We start from the raw sequence: 25,425 nt of genomic DNA, 5'->3' as shown, positions 1-25,425 counted from the left end.
AGGCCACAACAGTGAGAGGCCTGTGTACCGCCAAAAAAAAAAAAAAAAAAGAAGCCCCATTCCCTGATGTGACAGTGGCTCTCTCTCTCATAGCCTTCCAAGGTCTCAGATCCTCACCCCCTCATGCTCCAGAGCTGGAAAGCCCCAGCTGCCTGGACTGGGGAGACTCCTCCATGCCTAGGCATCAAGACAAGGGGTGCTCCAGCTGAGGGGTGAAGGTACTCCAAGTGAGGGGATGCTCCAGGTGAGGGGTGCTCCAGGTGAGGGCATGATCTAGGTGAGGGACATGGTGCCCTCCTGGCCCTGGAGGGAGGCCAGTGTAGCTGAGACTCCAAGAGCAAGGGGCCGGGTACAGGGCAAGGCTGTGGGCTGGCAGTGCCAGAGACTCAGGGCTTTGCAGGCTGCAGCAAAGAGCAGAGGGAGCCCTGGGAGCATGGGGACCGCATCTGCACTGTAAAGTGACCCCCCTGCACCTGGGAGAACAGGTGGGGGCAGAGGTGAGCGGGGCACAGGTGTTCAGGAGGCCCCCACAGCAGTATGCATGTCCCTCTGAGCAAGAGCTCTTCGCTCAGATTCTCCTAAGGCAGGTGGCCTCTCGGGCCCCTTTGAGGGCATAACTTGCTCTCTGCCTGGGGCCCTGGCACTGCTGAGGGGCAAGAGCCCCTCAAAGTGCAAAGTGAAGTCCTGCCTACCAGTCAGGGCACTGTCCACATCGGGGTCCATGCCGACCCACGCATGCTCTCATGGGGTGGAGGCTGAGCACACGCTGGACGTGACCCAATGGGTCAGACAACACTCTCCCGGTCACCCCGAAGTCTTCACGCACCCCCTGCCTGTCCCACCAAGCCTCCCCCTTTGATCAGTGTCAGCAGGACTCTTCAGTCCCTGCCACACAGAAGAGCTGCCTTCACCCCCGCCAGCGTCCCACACACAGCCAGAGTGGCACCCCCCAAACCAGCCAGGGACAGGCCAGGCTGCTCCCCCTCCACTGCCCTCACCTCACACCAGCACCACTGGGTCCTGCTTCCTATCAAAATGTTGCAAACAACAGCTGGTTTCATTTTCTGTTAAGGCTCTCAGGGGGGGGGGGGCTGCCTCTCTGCCCTGAGGCTCTTTCCCTGGTGTAAAAACCCAGCTTTGCTCTCCCTGCACCTGGTCCTTCTGCCATCTCCACTCCCAGGAGGTCCCAGGATGGGCAATATTAGCCTCTGTCCTCTGCCCTGAGCCTGCTGGGAGGCCTGGCATCCCCAGTGGCCCAGACACCCTCCACACCCTCCCACCAGGCCCCACTGCCCCCGCCCCAGCCTGCCCTATAAAGCTGCCACCACCAAGGCCTCCAACCCATTCCAGAGGGAACTTGCCTGGCTCCTTAGGCCTCAGGACCTTTGCACATCCCTTCCTGAACAACTTCGTCTGCCCTCTCACCCTTGGGGGACTCAGTTTAAGCGTCTTGTTCTCAGGAGCCCCACTCCCACCACCAACCTCACGCGGTCACCATCACGTGGCCCTCTTGAACGTTCACCGCACTCGTCACTCTCTGAAATGATCTACTGGTCTCTTGTTTCTCGGCTCTGCGGGTGTGCAACTGCGCTCCTCACTGAGGGAGGTTCCTGGGCCTGGCACCCCGCAGGTGCGCGGGAGATGAGAGGGCCGCGCAGGGGGCCTGGCCACCGGCTCCGCAAGAGGGGCCGGGAGGGGAAGCGTCGGCCGGCCGGCGCCCAAGAGCTCGAGTCCTCTCCACCCCGCAGGATTCGGGGTCCCCACGGCTCCGCAAAAGGCAGGGCTCGCTCCACCCGGCTCTCCCTTTGCGCGCCCAGCCCTTCCTTCGCCTTCCTCCCTCTCCCGCCTTCCCCTGCCCTCCTCTCCCCTCCCCTCCCCGCCCCGCCGTGCGCCAGGGTTTGTTATTGTGCGGGCGCCCGTGGCGAGGGGAAGCGGGGTTGAGGGCCGGTCTGGCGCGTGCCCGCGCGCGCCGCCGCGGGAGCGCGCTGTGCGCGCGGTAGGGCGCGGCGGGGCTCAGCATCCTCAGCGCCCCCGCCCGGGCTCGCCAACCCGGATTGGCTACCGGCGCCGGGGCCGCGCGAGGGAGCGGCGCGTAAGGCCGGGCGGGGGGCGGGCGCGGCGCCGCCGGCGGCCGGGGAGGAGCGCGGGGAGGAGGGCAGAGGAGGAGGGCGGGGAGGAGGAGGGCGAGGGGAGGGAGGAGGCACCCGCCCGGCTCCCTGCAAAGCGGCCTTATTTATCTGGGCACAGCCTCAGCCTCCCCGGTGGGAGGCTCGGGGCGGCCGATCCTCTCCCACCCGGGAGCTCTTCTTCGAGGCGCGGCAGAGGGGGCCCGGCCAGGCCGGGCGCGGGGCGCGGCCGGGCCCTGCCTGCCAGACCAGCACCTCGGCCGCCTCCCCGCTTCGCCGGTGCCCATGCCGGGCTCCCCATGACGGGAGGACGCCCGGGGGACAGCGTGGCATGAGCCAGGAGCCCGGGCCCAGGTAAGGTGTGTGTGCCGGGCCAGGCTTACAGGGCGGGTAGGGGGCCAGGCCACAACACCGCGGAGGCCACAATGAGGACGAGGCGGGGAGGGGGCTTGGGACAGCGTCGCCGCCACCCCCAGAGGGCTTACGTAACCGCAGCCCCTTCCCTGGCTGCTGCAGCTGGGCCTTCAGCCCTGCCAGGCCTTCCCGCAGCCCTTCACCCCAGTGGCTGGCCTGGTCGAGGCCCGATCCCCATGGCAACTGGACCAAGGCTGGGTGTCGGTGCCACTGTGCTGTTCCCCTGTGGAAGCCGAATTGCAGGACCCCAGTTGGGTTGGCTGGGTGAGGTCCTGGACCCCACTGCACTCTGGGATCCCCACCCCAGCACCATGAGCCCCTGCCCCTGTGAGACAGGTGTTATATACAATTACACTCCAGGAGGAGCTTGTGAACGCGTGGCCCGGTGGCTGATCTGCCTCAGGACACCTGAACCTGGTCCTGTTTGGAGCTGCCACAGTGGGAAGACAAGGCGAAGGGAGGGGGCTGGCCACGTGCCTGGCTCTGGAGGAGGGGTTGGGCGATGTCCAAGGCTGAAGGGCCCCAGAAGGAGAACTGGGCACCCTGAGACTGCTGGGGGAGGGTCTTGTCCTTCTGAGAGTTTGAGTGGGTGGGGAGAGTCCCCACGCATGACCCCAGAAGGAGAGAAGGCCTGGTTGTTGGAGCATCAGAGAACCCACAGCCCAGTGGCCACTCCTCCAGCCCCTCCCAGCCTCTGCACAAGAAGCCTTCCCTCCACGGAGAGAGCAGATGGCAGATGCTGCTTCACCTGCCGCCTCCGAGGGCCCACTGACCAGGGTCAGCACAGGCCTCCCTGGGGCCAGGTGGGGCATGGGGCCCTTTCTTCCAGCAGACTCCTTTGAGGGATACTGGACAGCAGCCTTGGAGCAAAAGGCCTGAGCTGGCTCAGGACCCTGAGAGGTTTGGGGTCCCACAGGCCAGGGCAGAGGCCTGATGGAGACCCACTGGCTTGGCAGGAGGTGGCCACAGGGCTGGACCGAGTGCTATCTGGGGAGGAGGGAAATTCAAGCCCCAGTCATAAACACTGGCAGAGCAGGGAGGGCTGTTCTGCCCTCAGGGACCCCAGGATTCATCTGGCCCAGTGCCTGCCTCATCCACGGCCTGGCCTGGCTCCCCCACCTCTACCACCCCTTGCCTTGGGAGGCCTATGGGCACCTCTAACGCTGGGGAGGTTCATGGGACAGATGCCACCCTGCAGCTCACACCCGCTTCCAGGGCACTTGCATGAGTCCTGTTTCCCACTGCTCAGAAGGAAACAAGTGGCCCCGAGGTCAGGGCACCTGGGACACTCAAGACAGCTGGGCCTCAGGCAGGCCTACTCAGCCAGGGAGACACCTCACCTAGAGGTCGGGGAAGGGGTTCCTTGGCTGGCACTGTCAGCTGTCCACAGCCCCCATCTTGTCACACGTGGGAGCTTGCTGCTGTGTCTCAGAGGGCTGGCTCAGGGGAAGAGCGATGGTGGCAGCAAAGGAAGCACTATGGGGTAAGTGGGTGGCCCAGAACCTTCCCTACCAGTGGCCCGGGAGGAGCCTTAGCCAGACCAGGGTGGGCTCAGGCCACATTCCTTCCCTTGGCAGTGTTTGAGGCACTAGATGCCCCAGGGCTAGGCCCTGTGGGGCTCAGGTCCTTCAGAGCAGAGAGGCCAAGATGAGGACTGAAGCCCAACACCCACCCCTGAGGCACCCGGCCCCACGTGGCTGAGCTGCCCTTAGTTTGGCCTCAGGACTTGGTCTGCTGAGCACCGACTCAGGTCTCTCCTGAGGCCCACGTGCTCCCTTCCCAGATCCCCCAATGCACGGGTGGGGCAGCCCGCACCCCAGAAGCATCTCCGAGCTGGGGGCGGGAGAGGAGCGCTGCTGCTAGGACGTGTGCAAAGTGGCAGGGATGTGAATGTGCCTGAGTCACAGGGCTTGTCATGGAATTTGTCAGCCTGCGCTGTGTCCCCAATCCCAAACTATCCTAGTTGTCACCCCAGCCCCCGGGGCCACCACTGCAGATCGACCCGATGTGAGTTTTTCTGACTACTAATGCCCTGCCCAGCTCCAGGGTCTTCAGCTGGCAGGGAGAACTGGTCAGTGCAGGTTCTACTGGGGCCAGGCCCTCCAGCATCCAGGGCACACTGCATTACATGGGGGCATCAGGGATGGAGGAAGAGACCTCTGAGCTTAGGGCCATGAGGAGTGGGGGGTTTCCTGGGCATGAGCAATCTAAAAGAGTGTCCCAGTGGTTGACATCAGCTTGCAGCCTCTGGAAGGAGCGCAGGGGCATGACAGGGGCACGCTGGGAGAGACCCCAGCCGAGGGACCCAGGCTGGGAGGGCACAGGGACTGAAGCAGAACAGAGTAGAGAAAGGAGTCAGCAGCAGGCTGATGGGGGCCCAGGATTGCCCTCTGGGCCGCCATGCCTGGTCTGAGTCTTGGGGTCAAACCCCAGCTTTGTACAACTTCTGAAAATTCACTCTCTGAGCCTCTCTCTCCCCACTTGTGGTCAGGCAGTGTTTGACGGGCTCAGACCAGCAGTGGGCGGGAGCGGGGGGGCACGTGGTGCTGGAAGAGCAGAGCAGGACCAGGCTTCCCTCCCTTCTGGTGCTTCCTGTCCCCTGCCCCCTGGGTCTGGCCAGATTATGGGGAACAGGCAGCCAGCTTCCTTAACTCTGCAGCTCTCAAGGTGGGGGGGACTCAGTCAAAAAGGAGACATGAGCTGTCCTCTTCCCGAAGGTCTGAATAACGGCAAGGCCCACCCCAAGCCCCAGGGTCTTGGGAGCCTTCTCAGGGACTCTGGCACCAACCCCTCCCTCCCCTATGGACACTGGCGTCTGTCACAACCAGGACTGACAAGCTGAGCTACAGCTCTTCCACCGACTGCCTTCCATCCCGCCTCCTGGGCCTCTGTCAGCTGCACCCCTTTCTGCATGACCCTGATAAATGGACTGCCATTCTTTTCATTCAGCAAGCACTCAGAGGCCACTCAGTAGTCATGCTGTCTGTCCTCAAGGAGTCCCCAGCCAAGGAGAGGCAGACAGGTGGACAGTGATGATAATCCATGTGATGGCGGAGACTCTGGATATGCCTTCTCAGTGCTGGGGGTCCCCCAGGGAGAGGCAGGGGCAGTGCTCACACTGAAGGGTGGAAGAGAAGGAGCTGGCAGGGTTACGGAGCAGGGAGGCCTACTGAGCAAGCAGGGGGACCAGCATGTGCCCAGGCAGAGAGGGGAGGGGAGGAGGAATGCAGGACAGAGGGTCTGGCTGAACTGTAGGGTCAGGACTAGAAAGGGGCCAGAAGTGAGGCTGTAAGATGGACTTGCTGCGTCTCGGGGCCCAGTGACTTGACTTGCAGAAGAGGCAGCTCCTTATGAAGCCCCAGCATGGCAATCTGCAGACCCTTAGCCTGGAAGCCACCAAGGTCTGGAGTCCTCCCGCGAGCCCCTGGGACCCCCCCCCCATGCTTCACATGAGTCTGCTGGGGAAACACAGAGGCATGGTTAGCTCTCCCAAGTGGCACCCTGATCCAGCTCTGGCTCAGGCTGATGAGGACAAGACAACTAAAGTAGTGACCATCACCTCCCTCCTTCTCCTGGGGTGAACCCAGGACCCTCGAGCCCCTGCAGCCTATCCCAGGAGGAGGCCTCCCCCAGAACTCCACTCCACACAGAGACACAACACACCAGGGGCTGAGGCTAAGAATAGTGCAAGCCTGGCCATCTTATTTTAAAAGCCTCTCTTCCTGGCGCTAGCTCCTGGTGCTTATCCCTAAAGGGGAAGTAGTCCCCAGTGCACTGGCAGCTGCCCCTGCCCCATCCTGGCAGGAAAATCCAAGCAGGTCCTCCTGGCCCCACTGGGTGCAGTGGGGGCAGGTACCAAGAAGGTGGGAGGCTCTTCAACCCGTCTGGCTGGGGGGGTGGGGCCAGGGTCAGGGCCAGGCAGAGGGGCCCTCATCCCAGCCCCCCAGGGACCTCTTGCCTAACTGGCAGGCAGACCCATTTCCGAAGTGAACAGTGAGCATTCTCCCAAAGCCCCGACCCCTGGGCTAAGGTGTGGCTGTTTCTAGTTTTGAGCTAAAGAGCCAGGGCTCAGGCTGGGTCAGAGGCTTAAGGATGAGGAGCAGCTGGAGCACAGGAAGACCATGGACAAGGTTGGGGAGCAGCAGGACCGCCTCTGTGGGAAGGCAGCTCCAACCTAGGGCATGGGGGTGGTGCTGACCAACAGGCTGACCAGTGCCTTCTGGCCGGGGATGGGGTGTGGGATGAGGGGCAGTCAGGCCTTGGACACGCCCCACAGGCTGCTGAGGGCCATCTTTGGCATGGCCCCTCCCTCCTGTGGACTCTTTTCCATGGGCCAGTTCCACCCTGAGGTCTGGAGGGTGGGGATGGGACTGGGGGTGTATGCAAATGTGAGCTCCTGTGGGGGACGGCAAGGGAGCCCCGCAGATGCCCGGGGCATACACGTGATCCCCCCAACTCAGGCGCTCCACGTGCACACCCATGGCTGGGAGAATTTTCAACCTAAATCGGCACTGCTCTTGAGTTATTTCTCCCCTGGTGCCGCCTCCGCCGCCTCCTCCTCCGGATCTTAGCCGAGCAGGCGTCTCCTCCCCCCGCCCCACACCCCAAGCCTCCAGGGCCCCTCCCAGCTCCAGCTGAACTGGGTTTGCCGGGCCGTACCCCTCCCTACCCCACCCCGCCGCTGTCCGTGGTGGAGAGGGCCGGGCCTGGCCTGGCCTGGCCTCCTAGCCCGCGCGAGACAGCTGGAGGGGCGCTGTCCATGGTGCTGCTGCCGGGCGTCAGGCCGCCCGCGCCTGCTCTGCAGGAAGCCGGCGTGCCCTGCTCTGGGGACACAGAAGGTATTCAGGCTGGGGCTACCCCTCTGTATCCAGCACAAACCGCAGGAGGGAGTTGCCAGGACAGCCTCTCCACTGGCCCCAGGAGTGGGGCAGGGACAATTGTGGGCTTCATCCTGTCCCTCCATGAGGCACTGCTCTCCCAGGATGGTCCCCTCCTATGTACTGGCATTAAGCGATATCGGGCAGCCCTCATGTCAGGCCACCCCTGCCACTGTGGGCAAACTGTACCTCCTGGGACCCTCCAGTTCCTAATCTGAAAACGGTGGTAACAGTAGTGCTTTCCCCTGTGCCCCCCACCCAGGCTGCTGTAAGGTTGAAATACACAATTATCCCAGTGGGCATTCTGCAAATGTTGTCAGGGATGTCGTGTATCAGCCAGTGTGAGGCTGCTACTACCTGGTCATGAGCTGTAGTGAAGGGGCAGCCAAGGTGTGGGAGCCTCCTCTGGGGAGGGAGGCCCTGGGGTGGACTGCCAGCCTGGAAGTTCATGGCTACCAGGGCAGGAAGGCCTCTGGACCCAAAGCTGGTTGGCAGCCATGAGGGCCACATGTTACAGTAAGACCCTTGGACCCAGCCCAGGATGCACCCCCTCCCCAGATGTGGAATACTGGCAAGTGTTGTCCTGTCCAGGGCTTGGACGCCAGTGGAGGGTGTGGTGCTGGGAAGAGCAGGGCAGGACCACTGGCTCCCCTCCCTCCTGGAGGCTCCTGTCCGCTCACCCTTGGGCCAGCAAGCTCACTATGAGCCATGCACTGCACGTAGTCCTTGTCACATGCTGTCCTGTGGGGCAGTATTGTCACTTCCCGGGCTTTGAAGTGAGGAAAGTGAGGTTTGGAGAAGGAAGTGGCTCCCCAAAGCCACACAGCCAGAGTGGGGTGAGCCACTGGGTATGCTCCCTCCTCGCTGAATGTCTGAGGTGGGGATGGGCAGGAGATCTGGAATGTGGGACAGATGGTAGCGCTGTGGGGGTCCTGCTGCCCCTTCTCTCCAGGGTCGTCTGTGCCCAGTGCCCTCTGCCACCCATTCACAGCCTTGGAGGCCGGAGGAGGGGAGCTGGGGGGTGGTCTCAGCCCCCACCCTGTGGGAAGCTCCCTACACACAGCCTTCCACAGCCAGCTCAGTGTCCATGTCTTGGCTCCACCACTTACTATGACCTCAGGCAAGCAACTCATGCTGCCTCAGCCATGATTTCCTCATCTGTACAGTGGGTACAGTCATCACATCATCGTCCTCAGTGGGTTGAGTGGAGGATTAAAGAAACAGTATGTGTGCGGGGCTCACTGTGCTGGCATCACGGTAAGCACCCTGGGAAGACACCTGCCCTTTCTCTGGGTAGATTCTGAGCCACAGAACCTCCTGTAGCCACTGAGATTCTCAGAGGCTAGTATGTGAGTCTCAGATGGCTTACTCAAACCACTCCAGACAGCTACGCGGGCACCCCATAGAGGAGTGGCCAGAGAATGCTCCAAACCCTCAGTTCCCCAGCCCCTGTCCAGCAGAGGCAGGCCTGGCAGACACTGATGGTGAGCAGCAAAGGTAAAGAGAGCAGTCATGGGGGAATGTCCCTCCATCTCTGTTCTGTCATCTGTAAAATGGGAGCCACAGTACCTAGGTATCGAAAAGCTCTGTGAGTGGGTGGAGGTTGAGCTCAGTGCATACAGTAGGTGCTCAAGGAGTGTCGTGGTCATGACCAGCCCTGCCTTCCTGTAACTGCTCAGTCAGGGAGGGAGGGACTTACACTCAGATCCTTTCTGTTGGGTGGTTCTGGGAATGGCATGGGAGGGGACGCCCATGGATAGAAAGGAGTCCAGTTCTGCCCTGGCAGCAGACTCACTACCCTCTCCTGGACCCTGTCTGCAGACCGAGCGAGGAAGATGTCGAGCCCGGGCGTCGACGGCGACCCCAAGCCTCCATGCTTGCCTCGCAATGGCCTGGTGAAGCTGCCAGGCCAGCCGAACGGCCTGGGCACAGCCAGCATCACCAAGGGCACGCCGGCTGCCAAGAACCGCCCCTGCCAGCCACCCCCGCCCACCCTCCCACCACCCAGCCTGGCTGCTCCACCACCCCGGGCTGCTCTGGCCGGGGGCCTGTGCCCCCAGGCAGGGCTCCCCCTTGGTGGACCAGCCTTAGCCCCAGTGCCCGGGCCCCCGGTAGAGCGGCCGCCACTGGCCACAGACGAGAAGATCCTCAATGGCCTCTTCTGGTACTTCTCAGCTTGCGAGAGGTGCGTGCTGGCCCAGGTGTGCAAGGCCTGGAGGCGTGTGCTCTACCAGCCCAAGTTCTGGGCGGGCCTCACCCCTGTGCTGCATGCCAAGGAGCTCTACACAGTGCTGCCTGGAGGTGAGAAGGAGTTCGTGAACCTGCAGGGCTTCGCAGCACGTGGCTTTGAGGGTTTCTGCCTGGTCGGTGTCTCTGACCTGGACATCTGTGAGTTCATCGACAACTATGCCCTCTCCAAGAAGGGCGTCAAGGCCATGAGCCTCAAGCGCTCCACCATCACTGATGCCGGCCTGGAGGTGCGCACCACCACTGGCCCAGAAGGGCAGGGATGGGGGGCAGGGCCAGGCAGCAGCCACTCAGCATGTGGGGGGAGTAGGAAGAAGCTTGGGCGCACAAGCAGCAAAGCAGCCAAGGGTGGGGTCGGTGTCCTGAGGAGGAGTGTAGCTCTGGGGTGGAGGGAGCAGGACTGGCTACATAATTTGGGGGACCAAAATGAAAATTCAGGTTCCTTGTTCAAAGATGACTAAGAATTTCAAGACAGCAACAGCAAAGCAGTCAATTAAATGTGAGGCCATGCATGCCCAAGAAGTTCACATGGGGTAGTACCGGAGGATGCTGGAGGAGGTGGGAGGAACAGGGGCAAAGGTCAGAGGAGCAGCTGTGGAGGCAGCCCCTTCCCCAGAACCTGGACTCTTAACATCACATCATTAACACCTATGGCTCTGAGCACCTGCTCTGGCCAGGCCCTGGACTCCCAGGCCCCCTGTTCCCTGCCTCCTCTTTTAGATGTTGTTCAAGTGTAATGAACACACTGTAAAGTGCACTTGTCAGAATACAGCTTGATGCATGTTTACACCATATACACGCTTAAGAACACAGCTTCCTGCCCCTCGGAGGGCTCCTTCTGCCCTGTCTCCTACCGTCCTCACCACGCCCTGGGGGAAGGGGCGTGTCTGCGGAAACCTGGTAGGGTTGCTCCCTGGCGAGGGGGAGGTCGGGGCCTCCTGACCACGCCCCCCCCGCGCCTGCCCGCCCTCAGGTGATGCTGGAGCAGATGCAGGGCGTGGTGCGCCTCGAGCTGTCAGGCTGCAACGACTTCACCGAAGCTGGGCTGTGGTCCAGCCTGAGCGCGCGCATCACCTCGCTGAGTGTGAGCGACTGCATCAACGTGGCCGACGACGCCATCGCGGCTATCTCTCAGCTGCTGCCCAACCTGGCTGAGCTGAGCTTACAGGCCTACCACGTGACGGACACAGCACTGGCCTACTTCACGGCACGCCAGGGCCACAGCACGCACACGCTGCGCCTGCTCTCCTGCTGGGAGATCACCAACCACGGCGTGGTCAACGTGGTGCACAGCCTGCCCAACCTCACCGCACTCAGCCTCTCTGGCTGCTCCAAGGTCACCGACGATGGTGTCGAGCTTGTGGCCGAGAACCTGCGCAAGCTACGCAGCCTCGACCTCTCGTGGTGCCCACGCATCACCGACATGGCGCTCGAGTACGTGGCCTGCGACCTGCACCGCCTGGAGGAGCTCGTGCTGGACAGGTGTGCGCGTCCCCCACCCCGGGGCCATGGAGGGCAGGGCTGGGCGAGGCCTGCCGGATCTCTAAGCAGGGAGCCTAATGGCCTAGTGGACAGGCCTATAGCTAGAGTAGGGCTGCAGCAAGGGGGGGGCGGGGCCCTCATAAGAGGCCTGCCTAGTGTGGGCTATAACACGAGAGCAGGGCTGAGCTATGTCCCCCCAGTAGGGAATACCACCGAGGGGTCAGGTGGGGGCGGAGCCTGGTGGGGCGGGGCTATGGAAAGGGCGGGGCATGTTGGGGCAGGAGGGGAGTTCACGCCCGGGACACTTCGGGAAAAGGAGGAAGGGGTCGGGTGTTTTGAAGGTGGGCAGCCTCCTTCTGTTGCGACCACAGGTGTGTACGCATTACGGACACTGGCCTCAGCTATTTGTCCACCATGTCGTCCCTTCGCAGCCTCTACCTGCGATGGTGCTGCCAGGTATCAGCCCTCCATGCCTCCAGAGATTGGGGAGTAGGCAGGGGAGGTGGGGGGCACGGGGAAAGCTCCCACCCAGACAAGCCGCTGGCCTGCACCCGGCCCGCTCAGATCCTGTAAGGAAGTCTGTGATCCCTCCACACCCAAGCGGCCGACGTAAGCGAAGCGCAGAGTCCCCAGGGCCTCACCGACTCCGTGGGGAGCTGAGAACCCCCGTTTTGAACCCACCCCCTGCCCCCTATGGCCTGACCCCAGGAGTGGGGCTCCCTCGGGGCGCGAACGGAAATAGTTAACTCGCCCCGCCTTCCCGCCCAGGTGCAGGACTTCGGGCTGAAGCACCTCCTGGCCATGAGGAGTTTGCGTCTCTTGTCTCTGGCAGGTGAGACCCCCCCTGCCGTCCTCCTGGACAGTGACCACCCACCCCCATTAGTCCGACTCCGCCAGCCCTGCCGGGTCCCCTGTGCAGACCCATACCTGGTGCTGACTCGCTGCGTCCCAAGTCCCAGTCGGAAGGCGGAGACGCCGGGCAAAGTTTAGCCCGGCCCGGTCCTGCCCGGCCCCCGAGCTCCCTCCTCCAGCCCCGCCCTCCGGAGCCCTCGGGCCGCGCCCACTCAGCCGCCGCCCCGCCTCCCGCCCAACGCAGGCTGTCCGCTGCTGACCGCCACCGGCCTGTCGGGCCTGGTGCAGCTGCAGGAGCTGGAGGAGCTGGAGCTGACCAACTGCCCTGGGGCTACCCCCGAGCTCTTCAAGTACTTTTCGCAGCACCTGCCCCGCTGCCTCGTCGTCGAGTAGCGCGGGGCCTCCCCGCCTCTCGGCCCCTCGCTCTCCTCCCGGCCCCGCCTCGAGCAGGGAGGGCGGTGGGCGGGTCAGCCCCGCGCACGCACGCACGCACGCTCGGGGAATTTGTGCATGCCCCTCGCACCCGCAACTGCACGCCCGCCCTCCACCACGCCACAGCCGCCGTCATCGTTTGCCCGCCCGCTGGGTGCGGGGGGCTGGGGCTCGGTCCTGCGGGCGCTTTGAGCTCGCCAGACGGCCGCCCCTACCGCCTTCCCCGCCACACCCCGCTCTGTCTCCCCGCTGTCCCCCCCACCCCTGGCAGGGCCCAGGGGGATTGAGGGGAGCTGGGTCCCTCAGGACACAGGGGCCCGGAGGAGACCCCAGGGCTTCCCGCATCTTCCACTGCACCGCGCCTGGAGCCCTCCGAGGGGTGCGAGGGGAAACAGGCCGCCGCCAAAGCCATGGCCCGCCCAGGAGCCCAAGTCCCACCCGCCCTTCCCCCACCTCATACCAGCCTGACCCCAGCGACCTCACCTCTTCTTTGCCGCTGTGTGAGACAGGCCGTGCTCGCCCCACCCCCATCCACAGGCCTAAGGTCCTTGGGCCCTGGCCAGGCTAGGGCAGAATTGGATGAGGAGAGGGACCGCTGGGCTGACAGTGACCCTGGCATAATCAACATTAGCCCAGCTGGCTCCAGTCCACCTCAACCCAGGGGTAGTACAGCTACCTTGAGAGACCTGAAGCTGGAGCGACCATCACGGCCTGCAGGCCTTGGGAGCAGTCCTGGGTGGACCCTGCCCCGCAGCCCCTGTAGCCAGCTGGGCCCAGGCCCCTCAGCATCACACTTCACCCAGGGCAGGTATCCGTCAGGTGGAAGATGGAAAAGGGGGCCCCAGCCAGCAGCTCCGATCTTCCAGTGGCCAGCTCACCCTCAACACCCAGAGGAGGGAGGGCTCCTTTCTAGCCTCACACCCCTCCCCAGCTTCCCAAACTTCTACTTGTCCACATGGGTTCACCGTGTTCTGTCCAATCCCAAGATATTGGGAGGTCCCGGGGGTGCTGGCACATCTTGGCAATTACTAAGGAGGGGGCTGGGACCCCCTTCCATCCCAACCTTGAGCCCCAGGATATACAGCACCCACATCCAATCTTGGGACACTCCCCCCACCCCGCATCCGGTTGGAAGAGAGTAACCAGTTTCCAGAGAGCCAGAGAGTGAAAGAGAGAGAGAAAGAGCGAGCGAGAGATGCTGTTGAAGAGAAACAGTTCAACAGCCCAAAGATTTCCCTGCCCCTGGAGCGCTGGCCAGAGGCTCCAGGGCTGAGGTGGTCAGGAGCCAGTTTCTTCAGCCCCTCCTCCCCACAGCTCCCTAGTGGGGAGGGGCAGCTGTCCATTTGTCCAAAGTATTAATGCAACTGAAGCTGTGATATTTCCAACGACTGTAGGAGGAAAAATTAGGGGGAGAGAGGAAAACAAAACCAACCAACCCCTAAAATCATTTTCTTATTGTACATACGACCTCATTCTCCTGTATATGCGGAAGATATAACCTTATATTTGGTAAGTGTTTCTTGTGCTATTTTATCACGTGACCTGTTTATAAAAATATATATTAAAAAAGTTGTAAAAACACATGTCTGAATTGGTTTTTCACATGTCTGAATTGGTGTCTGAAGGTGTATCTGTCCTTAGTGGCCCAAGTCTGAATTTTTATGCACCTCTCAACTCATCAGACTTACTGGTTCTTTCAACAAACGTGCAGGTAACACTGTGCCAGACTGGAAACCCAGCAGCGACCAACAGAAGGTCCCTAACCTCTCACTGCTTCAGGGGGGGAGAGACACTAAAATCATTACACATAACATTACCTCCAAAATATCTAGGATCTAGCCCATCCTTCCAGAAGGGCAAAAATGAGGCCTGTTTCATGCACAGGGTAACTAAGGATAGGAATGGGTCAGGGATATCCTAAAACGGGTCCGCAACAACCCCCCACCCCCGGCCGCCCAGCAGGAGGTGAGCGGCAGGCGAGCAAGCGAAGCTTTATCTGCCGCTCCCCATCGATTGCATTACCACCTGAAACATCGGTCACATTACCGCCTGAACCTCCCCAGCCAACCCCGCCCCACGTCCCTGGAAAAATTGTCTTCCACGAAACTGGTCCCTGGTACCAAAAAGGTTGGAGACCACTGTCCTAAAAGATCACACAGTGCAACACAGACAGACCAGGGGTCATACCCAGGAGAGAAAGGCAGGCTCACAGAGTCACTGATTGAGCCGAGCCGCTTGTGTGAACAGGTCTGGTCAGGCACTCGAGCTCTTGGAGACAGAGACAGATGTGATCCCTGCCTGGTTGAGTTCACACTCGTGTGCAACAGATGATAACCAGTATACAAAGGAATGGGTTGTGACAAGCGCTGAGGAGGTGACAGTGACTGGAGAGGCCACGTTAGATGGGGTGGCCAGGGAAGGCCTCTAAGAACGTGACATTTAAGCTGAACTCTGAAGAGGTTTAAGGACATTTGAGCTGTCCTTCTGGAGAGGACAGCGGGCGAAAACGTGCGATAGCCATGAGGCAGGGAAGAGCTTGCCCAGCTGGAAGAAGGGCTAGAAGCCACCGTGGCTGGAGGTGCGCGGAGAGAGGAAGAGGCCGGGAGTTTGGGATTTACTCACAGCGCGGTGGGGACTTATGGGGGAACCTTAGGCCAAAGAGTGGTACCTGACTGCTGGGCGGGGTTCAGATCAGGGGGAACGAGGAACCGAGGGAGAGCCGTTAGAAGGCTGCTCCTGGGGTCCCGGGGAGGGCGAGAAAGGAGGCGGAGATGATGGAGGGATTCAGGACTAGTTTAGGGATGACTGGACTTGCTGATGGACCTTGGGGCAGAGATAAGCACTAGCATTAAAATACTGCGATGGGGCATCCCTGGTGGCGCAGTGGTTGAGAGTCCGCCTGCCGATGCAGGGGACACGGGTTCGTGCCCCGGTCCGGGAAGATCCCACATGCCGCGGAGCGGCTAGGCCCGTGAGCCATGGTCGCTGAGCCTGCGCGTCCGGAGTCTGTGCTCCGCAAAGGGAGAGGCCACAACAGTGAGAGGCCCGCGTACCGCAAAAAAAAAAAAAAAAAAAAAGCGATAAAAAAGAAAACCCACCACCACTCGAGGCAGAACCGGGGGAGCCCCTCTAACCTAGTCCTGGTCAACCCCTCCGCCTCCACCAGCGCAGCTCCCTGATCCGGAACTTTTGTAGTGTGTGCACCCGCCTCCGGCGAGGGGCTGGCAAGAAAAGGACCACATCCGGCGGGGGGCGGGAAAGAGACGGGCTGCTTCCGGCGCGGCGGTTCCTCCCCGGCCCGGCAATTTTAGGAAATGGTTCGGGTGCTCTCGGAAGGAGAGACTTCTCCGTTGGGCTGGCTCTGTTTCCGCTGCCTCCGCTCCCCCACAACCTCCGCGCCGCCAGCCTCTCCTGCCTCCGGTCCCGCCAGAGCCCCCCAGGCTCCTTAAACAGCTCGGTCCTTGAAGTCCCTCTGTGTCCCTCGCGCCTCTATAGCCTGTGTTCTCCGGGCTCCTCTATCCTTCTGCCCCCCTTTCAGAGGCCGACTTTGCGGACGGTGGGAACCACCTGGCTTCCCGGGCGGGATTGACTGACCGAACGTCCAGTGACTATCCTAATCTGGCAATTGGGGGGTTGGAGAGGTGGCCTGGCCTGGGACTGACGAGGTAGGGTCTTCCCCAGAAGTCAGACATGGGACTCACTGGCCTCAGGGCAGCTATGGCGCCTTCTGACTGCCCAGCCAGGGTGATGGAATTTGCCTGTCAGACTGACTGACTAATGGTGGACTGCCCTGGACTAAGCAGTTTTGGAGGAACCACCCAGGGTAAAGGCTCTGAACTGACAGGTCCCTACCCCCAGGCTGACCAGCCCTGCCACCTTCACTGACCTATCCCCACCACCTGTGCAGCCATGGAGAAGATGTCCCGCGTGACTACAGCCCTGGGTGGCAGCACGCTAACGGGCCGCACCATGCACTGCCACCTGGATGCACCAGCCAACGCCATCAGTGTGTGCCGTGATGCGGCCCAGGTGGTCGTGGCAGGCCGCAGCATCTTCAAGATCTATGCCATTGAGGAGGAGCAGTTTGTGGAGAAGCTGAACCTTCGTGTGGGCCGCAAGCCCTCGCTCAACCTGAGCTGTGCAGATGTTGTTTGGCACCAGATGGACGAGAACCTGCTTGCCACGGCGGCGACCAATGGCGTCGTGGTCACCTGGAACCTGGGCCGGCCATCCCGCAACAAGCAGGACCAGCTGTTTACGGAGCACAAACGCACGGTGAACAAAGTCTGCTTCCACCCCACTGAGGCCCACGTGCTGCTCAGTGGCTCCCAAGATGGCTTCATGAAGTGTTTCGACCTTCGCAGGAAGGACTCTGTCAGCACCTTCTCGGGTGAGGCCCTTGGAGGCGGGTCGGGCAGGTGTGCATCTCTGCAGGTGGCTGGCCTGTCTAGGCGGGTTGAGAAATGCTGTGTGCATCAAAGGCCCTCAGATGTGCTCTCAGAGGGCTTCCTGGAGGAGGAGCCAGCCGAGCTGGCACTGGAAGAGTGGGTGGAGGTGAGCAGGGGAGGGGCAGGGCAGGGTAGGCCTGGTGGAAGTGTGAGGGGTACCTGGAGTGTGATCACAGCTCTGATGCAAACTGGTTCAGCAGGAATCAAGGCTGAGTGTGGGATCAGGGAGAGAGCAGGGCCTGAGCAGATCCACAGCCCACCTGGGCAGCCGAGCAGAGAGTTTGTTTTGCTGTCTTCTCTTTCCTTGCCTCAGAGCTCCAGGCCACCTCATTGCACAAAGTCTACCTCCCGGGTCCTCAGCCCAGGGAAGCAGTGGGGAGTGGTGCACTGCCTGGTCCCCCCACCAGTTCTCTTCCCAGCAGGCCCAGCTCCCTGACAACCCCCTTTGAGCCAGCTCTCCCTTTTCACCTCGATGAGCCCAAGTGAAGCACACGGCAGAGCCCAGAGAGAATCTGAGGGCTTCTTAAGACAGACCTTGAGCTACCTGTGCTGGGGAAAAGCTGGACACTGCACTCAGAGGCTCTTGGTGTGGTGGTCCACAGGGGTGGACATGTACCCTCAAGGTGTCCAGTGCTCTGGGGCTGACCTGGCAGCTCCAGCTCAAGGTGTAGGGACTGGGCAGATCCTGGGGCATCCCATCCATGCCTCCGTGGGCCTCAGGCCCCCAAAGATTGTATTCGGCCCACTGAGGCCCCTGTTCATTCAATGCTGATACCTGGTCCTGAAGCCAACCACAGCTTCGCCCAAGGACTGATGTCAGGTGCAGAATCCAGGGAAAATTGAGATCCAGGAGCCTGTGTCAAAAACCACCCAATGTCTTGTGTCCCTCTTACCAGCCCAGGCTATTGTGTCTGCTCTGCCAGGCCTCTCCTCGCCCCTGTCCACCCTGGGCAGGCCTTGGCAGTATTTACTCCACCCTCTAGGCCTCCTGGCCTGCGCCATGGGCAGGCATGTGACACCAGTCCACATTCATTCCAAGGGATCCCCCTTGGTTGCTCTCCCTCCTGGTGTCCCTGTAGGCTACCCACCCACCCACTCACCCCGAACTCTCCCTCCACTGATGTCCTGCCCACAGGCCAGTCTGAGAGTGTGCGTGACGTCCAGTTCAGCATCCGGGACTACTTCACCTTCGCCTCCACCTTTGAGAACGGCAACGTGCAGCTCTGGGACATTCGGCGGCCCGACCGCTGTGAGAGAATGTTCACGGCCCACAATGGGCCTGTCTTCTGCTGCGACTGGCACCCCGAGGACAGGTGTGGGGTGGGGTGGGGGCCGGGGCAATGGGGCAAGATGGGTGGGGCTTATGGAAGGGCTCTCTCACTGCCTCAAGACCTGTGAGACAGAGTGGGGAGCCCTCCCACCCCAAAAGAGGTCACTGAGGACCTCACGGGCCTTCCACAGGGGCTGGTTGGCCACAGGTGGGCGTGACAAGATGGTAAAGGTCTGGGACATGACCACACACCGCGCTAAGGAGGTGCACTGCGTGCAAACCATTGCATCTGTGGCCAGAGTCAAGTGGCGGCCTGAGTGCCGCCACCACCTAGCTACGTGCTCCATGATGGTGGACCACAACATCTACGTGTGGGACGTGCGCCGGCCTTTTGTGCCAGCTGCCATGTTTGAGGAGCACCGTGATGTCACAACAGGCATTGCGTGGCGCCACCCGCACGATCCCTCCTTCCTGCTTTCCGGCTCCAAGGACAGCACCCTATGCCAGCACCTGTTCCGTGATGCCAGCCAGCCTGTTGAGCGCGCCAACCCTGAGGGCCTCTGCTATGGTCTCTTTGGGGATCTGGCCTTCGCAGCCAAGGAGAGCCTAGTGGCCACTGAGTCGGGGCGCAAGCCCTACGCTGGGGATCGGCGCCACCCAATTTTCTTCAAGCGCAAGTTGGACCCTGCTGAGCCCTTCTCAGGCCTCGCCTCCAGTGCCCTCAGTGTCTTTGAGATGGAGCCTGGCAGCAGTAGCATGAGCTGGTTCGTGGACACGGCTGAGCGTTATGCCCTGGCTGGCCGGCCACTGGCCGAGCTTTGTGACCACAATGCAAAAGTGGCTCGGGAGCTTGGCCGCAACCAGGTACATAGGGCTGGGCTGAGGGTCATGACCTTGGTGCAGGGTCAGGGAGCTCCTCTGACTGCTGCACCCAGACCCTGCCCTGAGTTCAGTGCTCAGTTCTGGTTGAGGTCACCACTGGCTCTTGCCCCAGTAACTAAGGGTGTCCAGAGCCCCAAGTGGGCCAGATGCCAATGCCATTCCTGGGATGCAGGTCTGGGGTGCTGTGGGGCTGGAGCCCCCTCTTCTGGCTTATCCTTGCTCTTAGACTTCCCGAGGTGTCCAGCCCTACAGAGAAGGCCCACACTGCCTCGCTTATCACCTCCCGGGGACCCCAGGCTCATTTCCATGTTTCTTTCTGTGCCTCTACAGGATCGAGGCTAGGGTTTTTGTCCTTCCATGGGCATCAGTTTCCCACCTGGGGCGGGCCAGGACATTGGGTCCCTGGGGCAGCTGAAAGCTGAGGGTTTGTGGTTCCATCCAGGCAGAGGGGGGCCTGCACGGGGCGCCAGGGACACAGGACCCCCGTGAGTGACCAGTGCCCACCCCTAGGTGGCGCAGACGTGGACCATGCTACGGATCATCTACTGTAGTCCTGGCCTGGTGTCCACCACCAACCTCAACCACAGCGTGGGCAAGGGCAGCTCCTGTGGCCTGCCACTCGTGAACAGGTAGACACCTGGGGGCGGCTTTCCCCAGAGGGTGGGATTGTTGGGGCCCACCTATCCATCGGCCTTCCCTGCCTCCAGTTTCAGTCTAAAGGATATGGCCCCAGGGCTGGGCAGTGAGACTCGGCTGGACCGCAGCAAGGGCGACGCACGGAGTGACACAGTGCTGCTGGACTCCTCAGCCACGCTTATCACCAACGAAGGTAGGCTGGGAGCAGACGCAGGGCATTCATGGGAGTGAGACTGGGGCCTCCCAGAATGAGCTGGCCCTGCAATGCTCTCCCTCCCTGTGGCAGATAACGAGGAGACCGAGGGCAGCGACGTGCCTGCCGATTACCTGCTGGGCGATGTGGAAGGTGAGGATGACGAGCTGTACCTGCTGGACCCGGAACATGCTCACTGTAAGTAGGGGCTTGGGGAGGGGTGGGGCCAGGAGGCGGGGCCAGAGGCTCATACCCTGCCTACCCCCCCTCCCCGCTTCGCAGCCGAGGAGCCCGAGTATGTGCTGCCCCAGGAAGCCTTCCCACTGCGCCACGAGATTGTGGACACCCCACCCGGGCCTGAGCACCTGCAAGACAAGGCCGACTCGCCCCATGTGAGTGGCAGTGAGGCAGATGCAGCCTCCCTGGTGCCTGTGGACTCTTCCTTCTCACTCATCTCCGTCTCACACGCACTGTATGACAGCCGCCTGCCGCCTGACTTCTTCAGTGCCCTGGTGTGCGATATGCTGCGCTTCTATGCAGAGCAGGGCGACGTGCAGATGGCCGTGTCCGTGCTCATTGTGCTGGGTGAACGCGTGCGCAAAGACATCGACGAGCAGACCCAGGTGGGTGACAGGGTGTGGGGGGTCTCCCTGGAGCAGCTGCCACCCCCAGGACTACCCCTGCACGCCCCGCTTGCACCCGCCCCTCTGTCTGTGCCCAGCACACTTGGGGGAAGCTCTTCAGTGTGCCCGAAACCCTGATCTCTTACCTCCTTCCTCCCCTCCCTGCACCACCAGGAGCACTGGTACACGTCCTACATCGACCTGCTGCAGCGCTTCTGCCTCTGGAATGTGTCCAACCAGGTGGTCAAGCTCAGCACCAGCCGTGCCATCAGCTGCCTCAACCAGGCCTCCACCACCCTGCACGTCAACTGCAGTCACTGCAAGCGGCCCATGAGCAGCCGGGGCTGGGTCTGCGACAGGTGCCACCACTGCGCCAGCATGTGCGCCGTCTGCCACCACGTGGTCAAGGGTCTGTTCGTGTGGTGCCAGGGCTGCAGTCACGGCGGCCACCTGCAGCACATCATGAAGTGGCTGGAGGGCAGCTCCCACTGCCCCGCCGGATGCGGCCACCTGTGCGAGTACTCCTGACCCGCCTGCTGGACCTGGATGGGTGTGCTGGGCTTGTGAACCAAATAAAGGAAGCGGGAGACGTATTCTGAGGCTGCCTGTCACCGGTCGCGTCGCTTACGGTCCAGTCCCCGCGCGCGGGCGACTCTGGTGGGCGGGTGGCAGTGTGTCCACGAGAGCTGGCAGTAGCCAATAGCAGCTCTTGGTGCGACCTTCGTCCCGCCTTCCGGAAGTGCTCCCTATTTCCAGGACGGGCCAAAGGAAGCCGCTTCCGGGAGCCGGCCTGTTGCCACGACGACGGAGCTCCCGGCATGCCTCGCGGCGGCGGGCTATGGCGTTGGGGGTGCGGCTACTCCTGTTGCTCGCGCTCTGGACGCTGGTGGTTCCGGCCCGGAGTCTCCGGGAAGCAGGCGACGGAGGGTGGTGAGCGGCGCCGGGTGGCAGGGCGGAGTGGGGCGTGCGGCGGGGCGGCCAAGGGCACTGACCAGCTGTATCGGCAGGCAGCAGCCCGGGCCGGGGGCGCCGGCGGCCGTGGCAGAGGAGGAACGCTGCACCGTAGAGCGCCGGGCCGACCTCAGCTATGCCGAGTTCGTGCAGCGGTAAGTGCGTTCTCTTGTGTGGCCACACCTCCCACGCCCGAAAACCCTGGGGCTCCGTCACCCTGCACCGCAGAGGCCGCGCACTGGTCGCCGGCCCGTCCTCCCGGACCTCCTGAGGCCGCTTCCCCTTGAGCTCGTGCGAGCGCGTGTGGGCGGGGGCGGAGGATGGGCGCGGATCAGACTGAGGCCATGATTCCGCCTTTTGTTCTAGCTACGCCTTTTCCAGACCTGTCATTCTGCAGGGGCTCACAGACAACTCGGTGAGTGCTCACGCTCCTCGCGACCACCACTCGCCCGTGCTGAGCTTGGCCCCTGAGTACTTTCCCCGCCCCCACAGAGGTTCCGGGACCTGTGCTCCCGTCAAAGGCTGCTGGCCTTGTTTGGGGACAGCGTGGTCCGGTTGAGCACTGCCAACACCTACTCCTACCAGAAAGGTGAGCTGCCCCTCCCTGCAGCCCAGCCTGCTTGCCAGCATCCTGAAGGTAGCACCAATCAGTCCTGACCAACCCCTTTCAAACTGCAGTGGACCTGCCCTTTCAGGAGTATGTGGAACAGATGCTGCACCCCCAGGACCCCTTCTCCATGGGCAATGGTGAGCCAGACGGGTGGCCATGGGGTGGGGTGGGGTCACTTAGGAGTACCCAGGTGCCAAGATCCCTGCATCCTCCTGTGTTTTCTGCTGTCAGACACCTTGTACTTCTTTGGGGACAATAACTTCACGGAATGGGCATCACTCTTTCGGCACTACTCTCCACCTCCATTCAGCCTGCTAGGTACCATTCCTGCTTATAGCTTTGGAATTGCAGGTGGGTGCCCTGCAGGACCAGGGGACTTGGGAACTGGGTGGGGGAGGATTAGGCTTGGTAACCAGCTGCTCATAACTCACCACACAGGTGCCGGCTCTGGGGTGCCCTTCCACTGGCACGGGCCCGGGTTCTCAGAGGTGATCTATGGCCGAAAGGTCAGCACAGGGTGGGGCTGAGACTTTGGGTTCACTGACCACAGCACAAAGAGTGACCTTGCTGCTCCCACCCTCAGCGCTGGTTCCTGTACCCTCCTGCAAAGACACCTGAATTCCACCCCAACAAGACCACACTGGCCTGGCTCCGGGACACATACCCGGCCCTGGCACTATCTGCACGGCCCCTGGAATGCACCATCCACGCTGGTGAGGTCAGTGGCTGGCAGACAGGGGCCAGGCTGGGCTGGGCCAAGGGCCCCCAACCAATCCCTATGTCCCCCCAACTCCCAGGTGCTGTATTTCCCTGACCGATGGTGGCACGCCACACTCAACCTCGACACCAGCGTCTTCATCTCTACCTTTCTCAGCTAGCCAAAGGGGGTGGCTGGGGAGCCCGTCGCACACCAGCACATGCCCCTATAGTGCTCACAGATTTTATTACAGGGACAGAGGTGGCAGTGGCAGCCTCAGCCCAGCCCACTCTCACCCGCTGTTTCTGGCCCAGAGGGGGATGGGGGAGGCTCATGACCCAGCAGAACTGATGGGGGTGGGCTTGGGGACACCAGGACAGGGATCTAGGGAAACAAACTATGTACAGCGGCTAGAGACTACTGCCCAAGGCCCTCCTGAGCCAGGGTACCGGGCAAGGCGGGTGAGTGGCTCACACACCCGCACTGCCTCAGTAGTCCTCCACCCAGCCATTCTCGGAGATGAACGCGTCAATGACCTCTTTCATGGCCAGGTTGGGGATGAGCTGTTCCTGGGTCAGGGGGCTCCGAGTCACAGGGTCGAAATGGCCCACACGCTGCAGTGACAACAGAATCAGAATTAGGAGGTGCTCAGTGGGTGTGGGTCCTGTTCCCACCTCCCATGGGCCCTCACCTGCAGGTGCTCCTCAATGTCCTTGCGGTCATAGGTGATACCACTGGGTGTGATGCAGGGCTCCCGCATCAGCTCAAAGCTGATCTTGCCACACAGGTAGTCGGGTATATCTCGCTTCTGCAGCACACAGGGTCAGGTCAGGGGCTGGGAAGGGGCACTGCTCCGACTCCTGCTACCCACAGACCCCAGAAGACAGGCAGCTCACCTTTCTCTTCTCGTCTACCTGGGAGAAGAGCTCATCCATGTCTGCCAAGTACTTGTCCTGCAAAGAACCAAGCAGCTATATGTGGGCCTGACACCCCATCTCCCTTCCCCAGGCACCAAAAAGCACAGACCCAGCAGGAGCCAGGGGCACCTCACGTCCGTCACACGCATGCAAATACACACAGGACCCACACTTGGGCTGGGGCACCCTCACATGCTTGGCCTCAATGCAGGCCTGTTGGGCCCGGAGGTGGCCATCGTCCTCATCACCCTCATGGTTCCGCTGACACTCTTCCAGCTCCCTGGAGGTTGACCAAAAGCTGATCAGAGATGGGTCTGGCCGGGAGGTCAGACTCCACTCCAATCTTAGGCTCATTCAGGCCTCATTCCCCTCCATCTCCTGCGTGCCAGAGTTGGCCTTCAATAAATGATTGTGTTCACGACTCAGAGTTAACCTAGAAGTGGTGACTTCGGGGGGGCGCCTGTCATCACCACAGCCCACCTCTCACGCTCGGCCACAATGAGCTGTGTGAGGTAAGAGTGCAGCTCGTTTTCCTGGTGGATGCGCCGCTCCTCAATGCTGTTCCAGCGCTTCTTCTTCGCGATGCGCAGAGCACTGGGGATGTCGTCCCCAAAGTTGAGCCGCTGCTCCTTGGCCAGGTTGTAGGCTGGAGGAATAGAAGATTTGGATAAACCTCCAGCCAGTCCACCCGCCTGGTCCCAGGCACCCTGGCACCAGCCAGCCTCTAAGCCCACCTCGCTGCAGGTTGGCAATAGCCTCATCATAGCTCTCCATCTCCAACTGGCATTGTCCCAGGAAGAAGTGTGCCTTCACAGACTGCCCGTCCAGCTCCAGGGCGCGCCGGCAGTCAGCCAGAGCTTGCTCATGCTGCTGCATCTTCAGGTAGCACAATGCCCGGTTGGTGTAATACACCGCCACCAAGGGATTCCGGGTCTGGAGAACAAGGGCAGACCAGCCAGCGTGAGGGAGTGAGCTCAGCCTACCCCCTCTGTCCCAGCTTGAAGCCCATAGCTGGAATCAAGACACTACAGGTTTCTCAGCTTCCAAGCCTCTGGGTTCTGAGGGAGGGTGGAGCCTCCCTGAGCCCACCCTCTGGACTCCAATGAGTCTTGTGAAGGTAGCTTTTCCAGATCTGTGGAAATCACCAGCTTTGGGCCTGGACTCCTCAAGGGGCAAGGGTCCCTGGCCCCCAGGCGAGTGGGCCTCAAGCACTCTGAAGCTCCCACCCGCCACAGTTCTCTGGCAACCAGCACTGGCTCGGGAGCCGTGGCCTTGGCCCCTTTGGAACAAGATCATCACTGAGTTCTCAGAGCCCAAGCACCACCCCCCTCCGAAAGTCGGGCGGGGGCGGCCAGACAGGGGCTCCGGGGAGGACGCTGAGGCAAGCCGCAGCCCGGCCCCTCCCCTGGCTCGGACGCTGGCCCCCTCCCGCGGCGCGGGCGCACTCACGATGGCGCGGCCATAACAGGCCGCCGCCTCCGGGTACTTGCGGCCCACGAAGAGCCGGTTGCCCTGTTCCTTGAGCTCCTGCGCGCTCGGGCTCTTTTCCGGGCTGCCGCCGCCGGCGCTCAGCCGCGCGCCGCCCTCCTTCTCCTCCTTGCCCTTCATGGCGCCGCGCGGCACGGCCTGGGCTCCGCTCCCAGGCTCCGCGCCGGGCCCGCCCTACGCCCGCAGCCCGAGCCCGCGATCCGCTCGGGCCCGGTCCAGCGCTCCGCCACCGGAACTTCCGGCCGTGCAGGTGGGCGGGGCCAGCGGGAAGGACGGCCTG

At 62.0% G+C, this 25,425-nt stretch overlaps 4 protein-coding genes across 4 annotated transcripts; 3 read left to right on the top strand and 1 right to left on the bottom strand.

Annotated features, from left to right (window-relative positions):
* Nucleotides 1-9,252: 9,252 nt before the first annotated feature.
* FBXL16 (F-box and leucine rich repeat protein 16) lies at nt 9,253-12,391 on the top strand (the record flags this gene model as incomplete). Its single annotated transcript, XM_079719355.1, has 5 exons — nt 9,253-9,894; nt 10,638-11,146; nt 11,518-11,602; nt 11,915-11,978; nt 12,243-12,391. The coding sequence occupies 5 exons, from the start codon at nt 9,253-9,255 to the stop codon at nt 12,389-12,391; spliced, it is 1,449 nt and encodes a 482-aa protein (XP_079575481.1).
* Nucleotides 12,392-16,339: 3,948 nt separating this feature from the next.
* On the top strand, nt 16,340-21,075 carry WDR24 (WD repeat domain 24; the record flags this gene model as incomplete). The annotated part of the gene is made up of 8 exons (XM_079719149.1): nt 16,340-16,820; nt 18,014-18,191; nt 18,340-19,012; nt 19,541-19,659; nt 19,738-19,859; nt 19,953-20,057; nt 20,142-20,482; nt 20,657-21,075. The coding sequence occupies 8 exons, from the start codon at nt 16,340-16,342 to the stop codon at nt 21,008-21,010; spliced, it is 2,373 nt and encodes a 790-aa protein (XP_079575275.1). The 3' UTR covers nt 21,011-21,075.
* A 245-nt stretch (nt 21,076-21,320) lies between these two features.
* Nucleotides 21,321-22,976, top strand: JMJD8 (jumonji domain containing 8; the record flags this gene model as incomplete). Its single annotated transcript, XM_079718840.1, has 9 exons — nt 21,321-21,412; nt 21,490-21,588; nt 21,800-21,848; nt 21,926-22,022; nt 22,112-22,180; nt 22,275-22,394; nt 22,482-22,549; nt 22,627-22,761; nt 22,841-22,976. The coding sequence occupies 9 exons, from the start codon at nt 21,321-21,323 to the stop codon at nt 22,919-22,921; spliced, it is 810 nt and encodes a 269-aa protein (XP_079574966.1). The 3' UTR covers nt 22,922-22,976.
* STUB1 (STIP1 homology and U-box containing protein 1) lies at nt 22,970-25,368 on the bottom strand. Its single transcript, XM_079718839.1, has 7 exons — nt 25,107-25,368; nt 24,392-24,590; nt 24,138-24,303; nt 23,850-23,937; nt 23,637-23,693; nt 23,432-23,548; nt 22,970-23,354 (listed from the first exon to the last, which is right to left on the bottom strand). Exons 1-7 carry the CDS (start codon nt 25,263-25,265, stop codon nt 23,229-23,231), a joined length of 912 nt encoding a protein of 303 aa, XP_079574965.1. The 5' UTR covers nt 25,266-25,368; the 3' UTR covers nt 22,970-23,228.
* Nucleotides 25,369-25,425: the final 57 nt, after the last annotated feature.

Source organism: Hyperoodon ampullatus (assembly GCF_949752795.1).
Source record: "Hyperoodon ampullatus genome assembly, chromosome: 14".
NCBI lineage: Eukaryota > Metazoa > Chordata > Mammalia > Artiodactyla > Ziphiidae > Hyperoodon > Hyperoodon ampullatus.
Note: the sequence above shows the minus strand (reverse complement) of the source record. Positions and strands in the feature narration are given on the sequence as shown.